The sequence below is a fragment of the Tyto alba genome, unplaced genomic scaffold (genome assembly GCF_018691265.1).
Source record: "Tyto alba isolate M040663 unplaced genomic scaffold, T.alba_DEE_v4.0 Super-Scaffold_16, whole genome shotgun sequence".
In the NCBI taxonomy this organism is placed as follows: domain Eukaryota; kingdom Metazoa; phylum Chordata; class Aves; order Strigiformes; family Tytonidae; genus Tyto; species Tyto alba.
The window spans coordinates 3,362,744-3,381,536 of NW_024881278.1; the positions used below are offsets into that span (position 1 = coordinate 3,362,744).

Sequence of the window (18,793 nt, forward strand, 5' to 3'; positions counted from 1 at the left end):
AAAAACCTTATCCTCCTTTAAAAATCACCAGTAAGCACTTGTAGGGACAGTTCCTCAAAGCCGGGGCCAAAGTTCGACCCTCAGTTCCCTGCTCAGCCGCCCGCAGCAGCTGGGGCGGCGGTGCCCCTAGCCAGGGTTACCTGGGAGGAGTGGGTGAGCCGGGATGCAAAGGAGGGGAAAAAAGGGGTTCTGAAAAATGTGGCACGTGAACTGCAGGATTTAACTGCCGACTTCCTACTGTGTCAGACAGACAGCAACTCTGAAATTCATACAAAGGTCTTTTAAAGGGATACTTAAGCACGTAAGTCTATCCTTGGAATTTATACATCCATCTATACGACATTAAAGGGCATTAACATGTTATTTTATGTCACCAGTATTGTTTGAATGACTAGAAAGCTCTCCTCCTAGTCAAAAAAAAAATGCCCCCCCCCCAATTTTTCTTTCTCTCTCATGTTATTTTATCTGGAGTACATAATGATTGCGAATAACAGCTTCGCATCCCCAATTTCTGAAATGCTGCAAGCCTGCTACATCCACGTCCGTAAAGCTAACCCAGTTTGGGGAGGCAGGGGGCACAGCACCCCTGGAGATCAATAAGCTTCAGATTTTTAGTAGCATTTGCTGTCTTCTGCTTTGTTTTTAAATGAGCTCAAAGCACACAACTGTAATTGCTTTTCGTACTGCACACGGAAGGGAAGTCTCTACCCTACAGCTGATAACTACAGCATTTTAGATTCCTTATCTTTCCTACTCGCCCTGTGTCCTCTGTTGTGATAGCTAACTCATTACCCCAGCTCACAGAGAGGGAAGCGGTGAGAACAGCATGCTGAGAGCGCGGTCCACCTCCCACGCTGCTCTCAGACAGATCCTCTTTTTCCTATGGTCACCTGAGTTGTCTCTTGGCTATTACACATGCCTATACACAGAAACGCATACCTATTCCTACACGGAATATAGTCCATAGAGAGGTTTACAAATGATTAAGTGTGAAGTCTCCTCGGGGCATTATTATTCACATTTCAATAGATCACATTCCAAATTCTTCTGAAATAGGCGTAGATTGACACAGAGTCTTAAATTTGTTTTGAACAGGAAAGTCCCCAGTCTGCACATTTAGGGGTTACACACAAATTCCCAAATAAGCAGAAACACATTAAATTGCAATGAATAAAGAAGAAAGAATTTTGAAGGTGGTTACTCCTGGGACAGCTGACAAGAAAAAGTTCTCAGTATTTATCAGGATGTAGATTTTCAGGTCTGGTTCTTAGTAGCTCTGAAAATAGAACAATGCATGGACTGAAAACAAATGATTTCTAATAAGAGAGCAAGATCCATTACTAAGAATGTAAGAACCCTTCCAAGAAATTATATAGGGCTGCTCAAACAATGCAGAAATACAGAAATTCTAAACCCGAAGTCAAAAACTATGAGAAAAAAAATCTTAAAAAAAAACAACCAACTTTGGCCTAGTGTAGATATAGTAGCTGCCCACAATGACGACCCTTAACAAAGTTAAGAGAATAAGGAAACATGTATGGAAAAGAAAACAAAAACTTACTTTCACAGGCTACATATTAGTAAATTAGCTTCTAAGAATTGTAGTGTATTTTAAATGGGACAGAATATGGGACTTTTAAAAAAAACTGATGTGATTTCTCTGGGCCGATGCAGCCGAGTATGATTTACAGAGATACAGTACCAAGGACTGCACCTTCCTCTGGGTAGTATCTTTTGAATGATCTATTTATATTACAATTTAACAATTTTTGGACTTCATTTTTGTCTGGGTATGTATTGCAGGACAGCTTGAATAGATGGGTTAACACAGAGATTAACGTAAAGATGAACTCACTAAAAGCCTTTTGCTGGGACAATTCTCTGTTGGATGGAAAGCTTGCAGGTCCCAGCATGTGTTCTCTCTGATGCAAAGATAAGCTGTTTTTTCACTCAGGAATTTAAAAAAATCATTTCAGTTCTTTCTTCAGATGTGATTTATTTATTCGTTTTCCCCCCATGCTTTTTATGTGAAAGATGCTGAAGACAATTACATATGAATATGGATATGTATGAATATATACGTATGTATGTACACACACATTTTGCATTCATACGCTTTGCAAAAGAGACCAGAGCATAAAAAAATGATTCCTCTGCTTACTGCCATTTTTAACACTGTGGATAGGATGTGTATTTCATTTTATTTAAGTTCAAATGAGGAGGGTGGTTAATTACAAAAGCAACAAGACAGCCGTGTCACGCAGTATCTTCTGTATTCGCAGTGATTACGACGGGATATTGTATGAAGATAATACGTCAGCCTAATGTAGCTTATCCTGCTACCCGTTGCTTTTACGATCTGACTTCTCATGGTTCTTTCTTACAACCACCAGTGCCATAAACACACGTGCCCAGAACTGCTGGCAACTCCAAAGGACATTTCTGTATTTGATACTTCTCGGTTTCCAGCCTCTGAATTGAAGTGCCTGGGTAAAGTCTAAGCATACCCACAGCTGATGCAAGCTACCGCCGCTTCATCACATCTGCTGCCTTTAATGAAGTTCAGATAATCTAAACCAGCTCAGAAGCCCATTCCTGCATCTATCAAAGCCTTGTATGATCACTTCTTTTACATCTACCTTGCATAGAGCCCAGCATCTTTGACAGCAGTACGGCAGCTCTCAACACAAGAAACTAAAACATCACACAAAGCAGACAATAACCCAAGCCCTCGATATCAGGTAGCACTGCCCTGCTCACCGGTCGTGTGAAAATTTTAGCTGCTGGGTTTGCTGTTCATGAGCATTGATCAGCAGTTTCTTCAGTAGCTCACACTGTTGGTTCAAGTGTAAATCACGGATTTCTTGCTCTTCGGCACTGTGTGTGTTGATCATCTCAGACCACTCTTTAGTGTGCTGTGCCACAATCTCTTTGACCTGTAGAGAAGAAACAGCAGCTTTGCCAGAGGTTCTCAGACAGGCTAGGAGATCAACTATTCCTGCTGCTGAAGATGTTGTAAAGACAAGCGTAAAGAAAAATTACAAAGAATACAGTTAAGTTGTGAAAAGTTAAGTTATACAAATGAAGTTGCTTCACAGAGTAACAGTGCCACCAAGGACACTACTGTGTATTATAAAAACAGTTGTAAACCAACCCCTACTATTAGGACTCTATTATCTAAAGTGTCCTGAATAAATTGGCTGCGTTTATGCTCTTGACTGTACTACTGTTATTCTAAAACCTTCTACAACACTGAGTTGATAATGAAACGGTTTCACGTTTTTGGTTGTCAAGAAAAAATTATATATTAAAAGTATTGAAATTAACAATGGAAAAAGCCTAGTGAGTGGGATTTCTCTGAGAGCTTAAATACAGTCTTTGATTTTGTGGACACAATTTTACAAACACAGTCAGTTTACAGAGAAATCCTATATTTAATACAACCTGAACCTGAAGATGGGCTACGTATCTTTGTTTTATATTCATTAAGTCAGCAAGGAATCTGACAAGTATTCTCCTCTTGCTTATCTCCCAAGACTCACAAGAATAATGAGATTAAAGTTTTGGAATATTCCCAAAAGACAATATGAAGAAGTCTAAATCACTGGAGTTGTTGTTATAATAATACATTGCACTCAACGATTTTGAAAATAAGCTAATAGAAAGATATATTTTATTATCCTTTAATCTTTGGGTATTTTGACAAGCTATCCTACTTTTCCATAAATGGTATACACAAAATATGCCTCACAGTAAACCTATTTTCAGGTAGTCATTTCAACTGCTACTATGGTAACTAATAGCATCTGGGTCATCTTCTATGAAAGCGAAACCTTATTCTTCAAATCAAAAACTGCCACCATATTGCTCGGAAAGTGAAAGACTAATGACAGTATTTTAGGTGTGGGCCCACACGTGGGCTCTGCATAATCCCAAACAGACTCTCCTGCGCACACTGATGATGGTGAAAGAAGAGGGGACCTTAACAGCCCCGGTCTCCATTCTGCCCTGGAAAGGCTCCTCTGAAGGCCCTCCTACAGAAAGTTTATGTTGTATAATAAAGCTGGACTCCTAATGAAAAAAAAAAAAAAAAAAAAAAAAAAAAAAAAGCGAGTAATTTTGTGGCAGGTGAGGGTCACCAACACTACCTGAATGCCAGACTTGCACTGAATTACAGTTAAATAGTGGTCCCACATCAAAACAGATAGAATCAGAGGCAGAAGCAGCTGATAGAGAGCTGGCGGGGGGGGTTTGCAGTTGTCAGAAAACAATTACAGCATTTTGAGGCAGGACTGACTAATATAGGCCTAATTCATCAGGGTGCTTAAGAGTGAGTGTACCTCCAGCAAAATGAGCTTATTTTTGTGCATGTGGGTAAGCATCCTACTAAGCCAGAGCCTATCAACTACGAAGTGATAAATACACAGAAGGATGTGGAGCAGTCAGTAGGAGTAGTATCTTTAGTAAGATGTTCGTAAGGCAGCATTCCCTTCACAGCCAGAAAAACATGGGGATTCAACTTTAAAATGGGTCAAAATAAATGCCTGGATGTTGGTAAAGAAGAGGGACTCATTTTTCAGCTGGAGTTTTTGAAAGGTTGCGGGGCAGACACTCCAGCTCACCTCTGGGACCCATCTAAGGCACTTAAATGAGGATCAAGTTCAGTCCAATCTCCTTGCATTGCTGATGTGAAAAGGTGTGCAGTTTCAAAGCAGGATTTATCACAGCTAAACACTGTTTGGAGGTGCCTCTATCCAAAAGGGCCTCAAGCAACTAGACATTTCATCTAGGTTGCAGGAACCTCCTTTCAGTAGTGACTTCATTTGGCTTATCAACCCCCAGGGACACCCAGAGTGGACTTCAGGGGATCTAAGTCATGCCTGAAGTTCTCAGGAGAATCCGTTCCTTATTTATTTATTTTCAATGCAGAGTTTCCAGAGGGAGTGAGCTCCATTCATGATTTGGAGAAAAAAGGTACAGGTAGATCCAAAGTCCTGAGTAACTGGGTGTAACTGGGACTACAGCAGAACTGGGACCCCATACTCAGAGAACTTCTATGGTCACAATGTTAGAAAGTATAAAGACTCTCAAGTGCTATTATGTGACCCAGGAAGCAGGCAGAGCCAGCAGCAAATCACACCTGTGTACCACACACCTTGGCACGGGAGTCAACACGTGGTGCCTTACACAGATTTGTGATTCAGATTGCCTTCCTGCAGAGAGTGCTCTGACTGGGCTCTGCCCCCTTTCAAACATCAATAAAATTGTAGTAGAAACTGTGACAGAGCTGGCCAAGTATTTTCCTCCAGTGCTTGCTGCTGTGCAACTCTTCCATACAGCCTGCCACTCAGGGATGGGTTTCAGACTAGTGTGAAGCATTACAAAGTGTGTGGGATATTACCATACAAGATCCGATTCCTAGGAAGAGCATTTTACTTCACCCTAAAAGGACAGGCAGACATTCCAGTGAACAAAAAGTTTGCTTTTTTTTTTTAAAAGCCTCCTTATGCTGTAGAGGAAATGCAAAACAATCTTTGCATTAAAAAAAAAATATTGTGACTTAATAAAATAGTGGAACAAATAAATGTATAAATAGTGGAAGTCATGGTGAAAGCAAGTATTTTGTGACTTAACTTCAAAGAGTGTTTACAAAATGCAGACAAATGCAGAGAAACCAAGACAGGGTTTCGTTGCAAATGAATAATGTGATCATTGGTTTTAAATGGTTAATATGATACCCTACAGAGGAACACGATGGCAGGAACCCTATATCTCAGGTACACTGATAACAAAGAATGATGGAATATCTCGAGTTAGAAGGGAACAATATGGATTCCAACTCCCAAAGAAGCAGCCTGCAAGGAGACTTAAGCATGGCAGTACTTTAAGTATTTAATCGGAGAAGATAGGAGGCAAGAATCATGAAAAAACCTGTCTGTGTTCATGCACAGATGTGCTGGTGATGTGCTACTCATTTCAAAATCAGCATGCAGTCTAAGAAGCAGGTACAGCTCCTCGTAAAACAAGCTTTTCTCTAGGGGTGGGAGAGAAAGGGAAGATTTCTTTTCTTAAATAACCTGCAAGCCAGAAGTCTGATTTCAGGTAGAGCAAGATATGATCTGATGAGAAGGATGTAAGAGATTTGCCAAACACCAGTTACAAGACTTGAATTACGCAATCTGACTCAGATTCAGACAGCCCTAGAACTCGTGGCCATTAAATCATCTGAAATCCAATATTGCTGCAGAACTGTGATACGCTTCAAAGTTCAGATGTAGTAAATTCAGTGTACATCCCTCCTTTTCTCCAATTTATTAGCATCATAGTTAAAATGACTTTTTTGCACTATTTGCACTCGGCTGTGCTCTTGTCCTACTTTCCACTATGAAGGTAGTGTTGCTTACCCAAAAGGATAGGAAAAATAGCCATTAGCTAACTTCTCTCTTTCCTGTTGTACAGACTGTGTTTGCAATCCCGTCCTTTCATCTGTTCCTACACTGGGCCTAAGAGACTAATTAAAATCTTGATAAGGAACTTTCTTTTGCACAGCATATATGCAAGATGTTTGTTTAGCAAACAAGTTCAAGCAGGAATAATCTGTGAAGTAATCTTTCCTTTTTTTCTTTTCATCCTCTGTCTGCTTGATATTGGGACCTACTTTTTCTAATGCAGGGGAGTAATTTGCATCTGCTAGGTTAATTGTGTGTGAAGTACACATTGGGACATTCAGATCTAATTTAAATATTTTATGCCAAACTTGGGCTGGATGTTTCCTCATGACAGGAAGACTTTTGTAGATGAGAAGGTCTCTCTGGTGCTACAAGTGTACATGCACACTGTGACACAGAGCTGCACTGGAGGACATGAGCTGTAATTAAAGCTGAATTATGGTACAATCTGATATCAAAATTAGTGGGCCAAATGCTAAGAAATGCTGAACAACTGTTAATTAATCAAACTCCCACTATATCACTGTAATGCATTCAGTATCTCAGAGTTTAATCTCATTTAATTGTACCTACCTTCCTCTAGAAGAAAAGTTAATTTCCCTATGGTCTTGAGCACTGTTTTCCAACCTGTTGCTTACAAACCTTTGTATGATCTCTAGGAATAATTCAAGGGCTCACACACAGCAATAGAAACAAAAGAAGTCTATGAGAATACTAAAATAGGTACATAATCTGGATGATTTTGATGGAACCACAGTGAGCAAGATATTGAAAATCACTGACCTAGAGAAAACCACAAAGGTAGATGACTTGCAGAAGAGTTCTTCAGGAATTACCCAACACACAGAGGCTTGGCATTTCAAAGGACCTTACATTTTAGTCTCCTTTGAAAATGTCATCCTAAAACCTGACATGGGAATGGACAAAAATTGATCTCGTTTCCAGGTATGGATTAAATTGAAGGGAACCAGGTTGAGAGCAGGATTTTAAAAGGAACAGAGCTCAGAAACTGCATACATTTGTGGAAAGGGAAAACGTGAGTCATATTTACTGGATTTGGAAGATTAATGATCACTTGGATGTCCCTTGTGTACAAATCACACCTCTTAACTCCAGACTGTGAATGACACAGGTGAGAAGCAGAGATCACAGCAAAGAATTTTCTACATAATATAACTTCAAATGAGTTTTGGAGCTTATGTCTGGATGATAGCTCTCCTTAGAGAGTTTATTTCACTAAGAAATTAATGAGTTATTTTTTTTTTTTTTTTTAAGTTGTCAAAAAAATTGCTTTTATTTAAGGAAACAGTTTTGGACTGTTATAGGAAGAGATAGGGAAATAAGACAGTACAGTAGGTTTTATTCCTGGGGATTTTTCTACATCTTTGAGCAGGCAGCAACAAGAAAGAAACCTTGTTTAGAAAACCAGGATCTTCTTCATGTGAAATAATAATATGAAAAAATTAAATTAGGAGAAGACAGAAATGACCTTATTCTAGTCTCAGAGATGTGGCTGCTTTTGTTTGTATTTTCTGTACTTGTCTGATTCTTTTCACAGGTTTCAAGTTTCACAGTAACTCTCATGTGGTTAGTCTCCTCTACTCTTCTCCCTCCAGATCATTTTGTACATGGATGTGTCTTCTAGTGTACCTGCCACCCTCCAGTTTGGGTATCTTTCAGAAACTTGAAAGCATATCAACAGGTGGTAGATAAAACTTTCAGAGGAAATATGAACTCGGTGTGCACGTTAGTGGTATAGAAGTACAGAGGAAACAGATCTCAGAAACTCAATGTGAGCCATGAATCATAGCTTGAGAAGAGCTTTTTCAAATGAACTGAGATTGAGACTCAGAGCACTTTTATTCGCCAGTACCTTGGAGGAAACAATGCAACTAGGCACTGGAGAAAAAAATATACTAGAAATAGTAAGGCATTTGGTTCAAGAGCAACTTGGACTCTTCCTTCTCCAAGAGACAGACTCACAAGTGTTGCCCATGATGACAATGAGGGAAAATGAAAAAGAAACTTCTTTATGTATGTATTTTGAGAAAGTATTTAGCATCCAAATTTCATACAGAATATATCCATCTCTTTGTTTAGCTAGAACTGACATAAATGACCAGTTTAGTTTCATGAGGCATGAATATGGCATTTTCTTCAATAATTTGAAAAGGGCAGGAAATTGACGTTGTGTTTTACCATTTTTTTTAAGAAACTCTTTTAGACACTCGATTATGCCCATTCTTCTCAACATGTTATTATTGCTGAAAATCATTCATATGCTTCCAAGAAAATTAACCACCACTTGGGTCTCAAAATCTCTTTCAGATGTTGCATGTGTTAAAACTGGCTGTTTGCTTACCTTAGATTTGTGATCTGATGTTAGTGTCTGAATTTTAATTTCCGTTTCTTTCTTCAATTCAAGACAATTACTTCCTCTAAAAAAAGGAAAATTGCAAATGTGTGCCACAAGTTAAACATCTTCCCATTCAGTCAGCTCTTACTAATTAAAATGTTAATCAAAGTTGAAGTGCTGCAGTGTATTGAAATGAAATTATTTCTTCTGGCAATTTATTCACAACTTACAAAATATTGTTGGATTAATGATCATTCAATTCAAACACCACATGATTAATTCTAGATTGGCCCAGCAATTATTCTGTTGCTGAGGATATGTCAGGCATCTCCATTTATGTACTTGGTTCCTTCTCCAGGCTTAAAATACCTTGCCAAGTGAAACCAGTTTCTGTCTGAAAACTTACAGGCATATCATTGCCTTGCCAGGACTTTATCCTCTGCTTTAAAAGAAATTTTTGCTACTTTTTTTTTTTTTTTTTTTAATTTGAGGCAGAGAAAGTAATTTGTATAACTATCTCACAGTGCAATTTGGGCACATTAATTTGGATGCCTATTGAAAGCGTGAGTGCCCCTCTGTGAGAAAACAGAGGTGAATGGGTTGTGAAGAAGGGGGCTTCACCACCCTTGCACACCACACCAACCCACGAGGATGAATCCAAGCCATTAAATGCCTTGCATGACTTGGAAAGTAACAAATCTTGAAGACAGCCCTCACTCCTGCACTAAACCAAATACACCGTGGCCTTTGTGCGTGGGTAAAGTTAACGGGGATTGAATGCAAGTTGCAAAGCCTGTTTAATGCAGGAGTGCATGACTCTAAGGAACAGGCTGGTACAATGCCCGCAGAGGGTTTACGCTTGATCCCCCCTTGGCATGCCTGTGGGTTAGGAGATGGATGACTTCAACCTCTCAGGCACAGAATTTCCTTTGCTAAGCCCAATTACTTGGGCCACACACTGGATGGGACAGAAGTACAGAAAAACTATTCCACTGCAGCTACAACAGGAATTTCAGTCACTGTCTCATCAAAGTCAATACATTTTTGAAGGGCTGACAAATTCCATCTTTACCAACCTTCTCATTGTTTGCAGTGAAGGGTTTTTACAAGAGAATACAAATTCACACACTGGAAGTCACTTTTTTTTTTTTTTTTTTTTTTTTTGTCTGGAATAATACAGTATATTGAGAGGAGTCTATTTTAGCATCACTGTAATATTTCTGTCAGATTATCCACTGAAGTAAAATGGTGTAACTCCACTGAGTGGATGGAACCACATTAATTTTATCATTTGAAGCTGGCCCTAATAAGAATTGTCATTGCTTGACTGCAGCAACATTAATCCATATTTGCTCAAGAAAAGGAGATTCATGAAACTCTTAACAGGTTTAAATCGTATTTTAATATCAAAGTGCTGCTAAACTTATGGAAATTAGCAGAAAATTTTATCATCAAACAGTACCAGGAAAGCCCTTATTGAAAATAGTAGTGTGATGTTCCTTGTGTTCCCAAGGGCCACCAGAAGGACTAGTCATTTATTTTCTAGTCATAGCTATGAAATTTTTGTAGAGATTTCTAACACTCATTTGACAATTTGGAAGTAATATAAAGGCATAAAGACAGTTTCTGACCACTGCTACCTCTTTCTAAAAAAAAAAAAAAAAACCAGCTGGAAAGAATGTGTCTTTGATTATGCATGTGGGTAGCTACGATCAGAGTCTGGCTATAATTCATATAAGATTTGTCATATACTATGAAAGAGACTGCTTCTTGGGTGACTCAAACAAATTTTATCCCCAATTAGTCTAACTGGTTCAATCACTGGACTTTTCAGAATCCCAGACTTCAAAACGACCAGCTGATCTCTTCTCTGGAAATCCAGTTTTCATTGTATCTCAAGGCAAGTTCCAGCCAGGCTGGACAGAACGAGAATTGTCCTCAACTGCAGTGGCACACTGCATGGTTAAACCATCGAGTCACAGGTTGGGAACAAAAATCCAGGGACACAGCAACCCAACGTCACATGTCCATGCTCATCCACACACATACACTTGAATTTCTGGACAGTCCCAATAAATCAGAAGGATCTTTATGTGCCTTCAACTCCATTTCAGAGTGGGAACATGAGCATACGTATCCCCATAAGCCTCTCTGAGATTTGCAAGCATTTGAAGTGTACAACAGAAATAGCACAAGGAACAAAATCCTGTCCATCTGCCAGTGAATTAGCATGTGATTAAAAAATTCTACTTTGCTGAACAATATGCGGTTGACATTTGTCACGCCATGTGGCAGAAATGGACCACGAAAAATGGCACAACAAAATCAGAAAAGCAAGTCTTCTACACACCTATCAAAAAGCCTTTTTTTCAGGAAGTATCTGAAAATCTCAACATGAGCGCCTTGAAAACACATTTTACATGTTCTTTTACAACTTTTATTACTTGTAAAAGTTCCAAGATGAAACCCAAGGAAATGGAGCTTGTCCCGTACTCACTGAACACAGAACCCCTTATTCATCAGATCATTTCAGTTCAATAAAGTCTTTAAGTCTCAACAAATGTGTTCACTTTTAAGTATGTCCTTAAATGTACCGCACAGCTGGGGTGAGGTGTGTGCAGAAATACCTTGCTGAATGGGCTTTCAGGGCTGCATACACAATGACCCCGAAGGAAGCCCTTAGAAGACTTTGATACAGAATTAAAAGTGTTTTCACATCAAGTCTGTGCTGATACTAGATTTGATTTGCCTGTTAACTAGATACCAATAGTTATTCTTGTAACACTGAAGAGCCGTCAGATGATGGAGGGCTCTGGAGTCCATGGGAAGCATGGAGTCACGGCGAGGAACAGTGTTTGGCTGTGTAGTGGATCTGCTTCTGGAGTAGTAATTTCCAAATGATTTTTTTTTTTTTTTAATAAACTTTTTATGATAATTTAAAACTAACAAAAGGGGTTTGGCATCCATGGAAGGAGTGTTATAAAATTAAGGCAAGACACTGCAAGTAGCCAATGAAGTGATCTCAAACTGGGAATCAAACCATCAACTCCTTTTACATTTGTCCCATTTGGGGTTACTCTGGAAAGCATTGTTAGCCAGACTATTTACACTTTCCACTATTTACTGCACAAACATTACCACCTTTAACTCTCTGATAAACCTTCATATGCTCTTTTGCCCAGACAAGCAGAGGCACTGGCTCCTTCTCAGGCCAACAGGAATACTGATTCATGGCTCTTCTGATACAAGGCTCTTAAATACCAGAGCACAGGGAAGCCTTTCTCCCCCCATGGTAATTACGGTGCAATGTCCAGGGCTTAGTTCACTGACACTGTAGTAAATACCCTGACCGTAATTATAAATCCAGCAACATCAATAGCCTTCTGCTGTGGTATATTCAACGAAAATTGAATCAAAGCCACATTAATTAGTCATGTAGTTGTTCTCTCTTTGCAATTTTTTGGAAGGAACTACTTGAATTAGAAGCATTTGGGTGCTTACAGTTCTGCTTTCCTGGACAAAAAACAAAACAACAACAAAAAAACCCAACATGAGCTTTTTAAAGAGATGGTGAGCTTTTAATAATTTAGTGAGGAGAATCCTCCTTATCTTGTTTACTTCTGACAGTTCTATTCCTGTTCTGTTGCAAGTTTATAACATGCACACTCAAAAACCACTGCCATTCCAAATAATTTATAAAACAAAAAGTATTTGTGGAAGAATCCAATGTCAAAGAGGCATCTATGTTCAGTATTCAGTGAGTGAGTTGATTGCCAGTTGCTGCCAGATGACAACAATATGAAATTAAGGCTAACTGTTAGCATAATTTCATATGGAACTAAATAAAATAATTCCTGCTTTAGGTCACAGTATTATATAAACCACTGTCTCAATGAAATGCCAGTCATAAGGTAAAAGGTGGAGAAGAGAAACTGCTGCCAGATGGCACAATAGCAGCAGGGCAACAGCAGGTCCTGCTACATAATTCCAAATGGGACTGTAAGAAGGATATTTTATTAAAGTCACCAGTATCTTCCAGCAACTCTTCTGGGACAATGAAGAGATTCACACAGATAATGTCCCAGGCCATCAGCTGTTGCAAACCAGAACAGCTTCACTGGTCAAAGGACTAATACTGATTTATCCCAGCTGAGAATCCAAAGGGGTTTTATTGTTAAAAAAGAAACTTCAACTTGACAGCACAGCAAAACTCTATTCTTCTAAAACGTTCAGGATTTAAAACCAGCTTTTTTTCCCCCCAAATCAAATCATTGCTACTTTCTGGTCGTTAGAGCAATTGAGGACCTTAGTCTTCTCTCACTGAACACAACAGTGACATTCCCCGGGGAATGCAGTGAGACCAGATCAGACCACAGAAATAAAAATTTGAGACAACTTCTTTGCTTTTACTTTCAGAACTCTGATAGTAGGAGATTAGATAAAGGTAAAGTGAGTACAATACTTCTGGCCCATTGCTAGAGCCTTCAAGCAGCTCATACTCAGTTTGATGTAGGATGCTGGTTCAAGCTGCAATTCATTCATCCGAATGACCTTTTGATGAATGTTTTATTCCAGACCACAAAGCACAACATCTATTTAAAGTCTAAAAAAAAATTTAAAATAATATCTTACCCCTTCTTCTTGATTGCCTTCTCTAACATTTTCTCGTATGACACCTTTTCTTTATCATATTGTGCCACTATTTTGTCAATTTGTGTGCAGTGCAACTTCTGCATAGCGCTGTGCTCCTGGAAAACAGTAGGACCTTACAATTAGGTTGCTGGATTTTTAATGTTTAGTTTTCTTACAGTGTAAAAATATCAGTGTACGAACAGATAACTTTGACAATGGAATTTAATCTGGTTTAGCCATCTGGTATTAAAGGTTCCTGATACTCCACCATAAGCGCTAAAACATTTCTTTGTTTGACAAATGAAAATCTGTAGCGAACCTTAAAAATATGGTATACCTTAAAAGAAAAGAATGATGAGGGAAAAGCTTCATCTTTCTGAATAAATGCCCGTTTAAGTGCAACACAAAAAAAAAAAAAATAAATTCAGATTTACACGCTCAGATCATACCATTCAGTTTCTGAATGCAGAGAACAAAATCCAACCCAATCCCCCCTTCTTCCACATACCTCATTCTGAGTACAGTGCTAGCCCCTTGGCCACTGCAAATCGAATAGCTCCACGTCCAAACATTCGCTAAAAATCAAATATTTAACAACTGACCTTCGGAAGATCTGGCCCCATGACCGCAGCAATCTTATCATTAAGAAATTCCACCGTGTTGCAGAGCATCTCCCTTTGCAAGCGGTAGTAAGCGGTGCAGTATGACTTTCAACTACACATGCAGACTGCAAATAACCATTGCCCCCTGTTTCCCCTCCCCACAAACAATACAGCACGTGCTGATAAACTGTGGACATACAGGGCTACCTGTGGAGTACTACACAGCCATGCTAACCCACTGTCACTGCTACAGCTACGTGACTTACAGCGGCAAAGTGGCAGAGAAGGTTATCTGTGGAAGGTGAGGAAAAAACTGTTCCTATGATGAAAAGATGAATCACTAATGCATGTTACGCAGAGACAGTTCCTTTCAATTACAAGACCGTACCAGAAACAACACACTTCACTTAGGGCTTACACGTAGACTTCATTATTGAACTTGACTTCGTATTCTCCTGTATCAGAGCAGCTGCTCACGATGATGCAAATATTTAACTACCACAGAAAGTACTACTGCATTTACATTACAATCGGAAAGACTGTTTGTTAATTTATGTTGTTTTATTACTATCCAATCACTCCACATTTTATCTAATCGTGACAAAAAGCCTTGCATTAATTCATATGGCCTCTTCTGGGACTTTATTTTGTTTTATGGCTCATTTTGCATTTATTCTACCCTTGCTATTCTACTGCTCTTTGTTATTATTTTCTATACACCTGTGTTTGTCTTATCACCGTTTCTTCCTCTAAAAATACTAATTAAAGGCTGTTACATTCAATTTTACCAAAACATTAATACAAATGTTGTGATGCTTTTAAAAATCTAGCCCTGGGCTGTATCCAAACATTCCAACATCTGCCAAGCACTTCCTCGGGGAACATGTACAGCTTCCAAATTTTGTATTTTGAGTTGGGGAACTGAATTTTCAGTTCTACAGAGGATTTAAAGGGAAACAAATGGACTCCATCAACCTTAAAACATGCCAGCTTTGCCAGGGAATATTTGCACTGACTGACCAGGTAGGAAAAAATGCGGACTGTGAAAAGAACAGCATAAGCCTGACAGCACCAGCCAGCCACAGGTGAAGTGACCGAGAGCATCTCCCAGACTACCCACACTCTTCCCTAGATCAACAGAACAATACAATTCTTGCTATGAAACACTAAGCACAAACACAGCAAAGCATGAGACATCTGCCCACGCACGTGACACTCCTCCATAATCTGGGAGGACGTACCACGCAGAGCTGGAGTCCCTGCTTCTCCCTCAGCACAACCATGATTTAAGCCTTATCTATTTATCACAACTCCCCTGTAATCCTCTGCAGATTCCACTCTACTGCTACTTACTGGTCATGCACAACTACCTTGTATCTAACACAGATATATTGTGGACCATATCCCCATTTCCCTCCCTGGTCCTCCTCCCCATCCAGTTCATGGAACATGCATTTGTGCACAATATAAAAAGATCTGGAAGAGGCTACTACCAACCTGCATATGCAATGCACAAAGAGTACTAGGTGTCAACTCCCTCCCAGAGGTCCCTGGAGTTATATGACCTTCAACCCCTGGAACACTATTTAAAATGGGCTAGCTGATGTGAGTTTGATTTTCTGTCTATGCTCAAAGGAAAATTCATCACGGACTTCCACCTCCCAAACTTCTGTCAAGATTCTAAGAAATATGAGTGGCTTTGTAGCATCTTAAGACACCCTCAGTTTATTTTGTTTTCAGATGCAAACAAAATTTCAGGTGGTAACATGTTTGCAGATAAAAGATTCTTTAGCTAGTTCTCTCATGATTTCCTCAAGTCCACTGAATTTTGCAGTTGGAATTCACATGCCTTTTACATGAATATGTTCACAAACTACATTTAATTGACTGAAGCCACAGTTAAGCCAGGGTTCTGAGAGGCCACCTAACTGATATAAAAAGACTAAAATCACAGCAAGACTATCCATGGGAAAAAGTAAAGAATCATATATAGTTCCTCTGAAGGGGTGTGTGTGTGGGGGAAGCAGGGGCAGAAATCACAATTCAGACTATTGAAGAGAAAAGGAAGTTTCTATAATACGAACTGTTATTCCTGCCTGGTATCTGCCTGAAGCAACACAAATACTCCTGCGTACAACTGAAAACTGAGGATTGTCTGAAGGATTCTCATTACAGAATACAAAACTGAGGAAAAAAAGAAAAAGAAACGATCATTTCCAAATCAACGATCCAGTTTACAAAGCTTTATTAATCTAGAGGCCCACAATCTTTTGTACTGTCGCATCTGCACTGTGAAATTGAGATCTTTTTTATGTTCTTTTTTTTTTTTTTTTTTAATTAGGCTTTATTTCAAACAGTACATACATCCAATGTCAATATAAACGTGCAGGAGATGAATTCCGGGATTTATATTTTTGGGTGGTAATTATGCAATTCTAGTTGCTGCCTACAGCCATATTAAATTCCTTAAGGGGGCATGTGTGACTAACACTGTCTTGCCTGAAACTGCTAGGACTGTATATCACAATCATCTATTGTGCTGTTTACTGTTAGAGAATATATGAAGATAAACCCTTACTACCCTTACGCTTCTATCTAACCCAAGAAGCACAGAAACTACATGACATCCCTGCAAAATATTAAAATTCAGTAGGGGCCCATAGAAGCAGGCTGCTAACAGATTAAATCAGTGACTGAGACATATATGCACATCTCCTTGCCTTTCTAGCCCAAGTAGCTGTGATGCAACTCCAGATCATTCACCTAATCAGTACTCAGGATCTAATGATAAAAAAAGATATAAACCAATGGACATCATTCAGACACACCAGCCATTCTGCAATTGCATATCAATATTCACACTGGGAGATTAAAGTTACTTCAAGGAATGTGCTCAGGAAATACTTCATTTCAAAAGATACCCAGTGTAGGTGTTTTTATGAACGCATTGTTTAAAGAAAACCATTTCTGCAATATTCAGAAGTGGCTGGACACATTGTTTTAAAAATCACCAAAAGTACAGGTTACCAGACCTAAAATTCAGGAGAAAATTATTCCTAACATGGATTTTTTTTTTTTATATGGTGATCATTACATTAATTTGCCACTGGTTTTCAGAAGTCAAACAAAAGGATCACTACAGCATCAGAGGTCGAGAACTTGCAAAAGAAATGCCCCTGCAAAAGCATTCTATTTTGTTTGTTGGTAGTCCTGTCTACTGGTGCCAAAAAGGTGCATTTCACATGCCTGGATTTTAAACAGACCCTTGAAGGACAGAGTATCTTTGTTGCTTTCTGTGCTTTTGAAGATCTTGCCACCACTGCCTTACTGTCCCTTCAATAATGGAAGTATTATAGGCAATGTAAAGAACACAATCCATACAGGGGCCAACAGTTTCAAATTCCTCACAGCAGCTGCTAATCTGCTTTAAAGTGACACAACATGACTATGATGAAATCTGTCACGCAGACAGAATCCCAGGGCCCCTGCCTTTCTGGTACCAGCTTCTCAGCTCCCACTTTTTTCTTGTGGCACCTCAGATAATGCTGAGTCGTTTCTTTACAAGTAACATTTTTTTCCAAATTCCCTTTGTGAATGTGAGGATTATTGAGAAAGTTCATTCGTTTCTTGACAGGGAGACCTACTCATTTTTTCCTCTCCCTGTCCCAGTCTATAGGACCAGCTTTGCTCACTGTCCAACAGATGACAAAGTATTTGCCCTAGGAGTTAAGTATAAAGATTTACATATAATCCCTGCAACATATTCCTCCCTAAAAATACCGTATTTCTTGTGGTATCAAAGAAATCTGTGTTAGCTTCCCATTCCTTGGCTTTTTCCCCCCCCACTTTTTAAAGAATTATGTCCTATATTCTCTGCATATCTGGCAAACCTACGCTGTTTTCTCACAGTGACCTGTCTCATTCCAGAGTCAGAATGCCCTGCTAGGTGAAACTACTTCACAATGCAGGTAAAGGGGCTGAGGTTTGGGTCACATCCTTTGCTCAAAAGAGCAACCATCTGTTCTTCAGCAATCCCAACAGCAACACAATGCTACCTGAGTCATACTCAGGCAGACTTACCTTTTCAGAGACTAAACCAGCCTGAAGAATATAAATTCTCCCCACTTCAACTGCCTGTTCACAGCCAGGCCACAAACGAAGCAGAGGATTTAGTTCAAAAACTAGAGCCAACAGCTCTGTTGCAGAACTGAACAGGTTCTTCTAACCAGATACACGGACAAAATTTTTTACAGTGAGGGTGGTGAAACACTGGTACAGGTTGCCCAGAGAGGTGGTGGATGCTCCATCCCTGGAAACATTCAAGGCCAGGTTGAACGGGGCTCTGAGCAACCTGATCTAGCTGAAAATGTCCTTGCTCACCACAGGGGGGGTTGGACTAGATGACCTTCAAAGGTTCCTTCCAACCCAAACTACTCCATTACTCTATGAAGCAGAGAAACTATACTTGCACACTGACTCTGAAACTGTACTTGATGTGAAATATTGACACTCTCCAGGATTCGCTGCAGCTTGTCCTGCCTTTAATTACTACTTGCTCTATTATTCTCTTACAATCCTTCAGGATTTCTTTAAAAGCATTGTCCCGTCTTTGTAGAGCTTTATATACGTACCTCACACATGATCCTCAATCCTGAGTGAAATCTCAACTCTTAACTATTCATAGATTTTGTGAAATCCAAAATTCTGCATTTTTTTGCAAGCCACTAATCTGACATTAGGAAATGGGCAAATTT

The 18,793-nt window shown here is 39.3% G+C and overlaps 1 protein-coding gene across 7 annotated transcripts in view; it reads right to left on the reverse strand.

Annotated features, from left to right (window-relative positions):
• Positions 1-18,793, reverse strand: part of PLCB4 (phospholipase C beta 4) — a 214,192-nt gene that overhangs the window by 11,174 nt on the left and 184,225 nt on the right. For all 7 annotated transcript variants that reach the window (XM_042789626.1, XM_042789629.1, XM_042789627.1 and 4 more), the window contains 3 exons: positions 13,438-13,553; positions 8,812-8,887; positions 2,761-2,936 (listed from right to left, as the gene is read on the reverse strand). In XM_042789626.1, the coding sequence (XP_042645560.1) occupies positions 2,761-2,936; positions 8,812-8,887; positions 13,438-13,553 (368 nt within the window). The remainder of the gene's footprint in view (positions 1-2,760; positions 2,937-8,811; positions 8,888-13,437; positions 13,554-18,793) is intronic.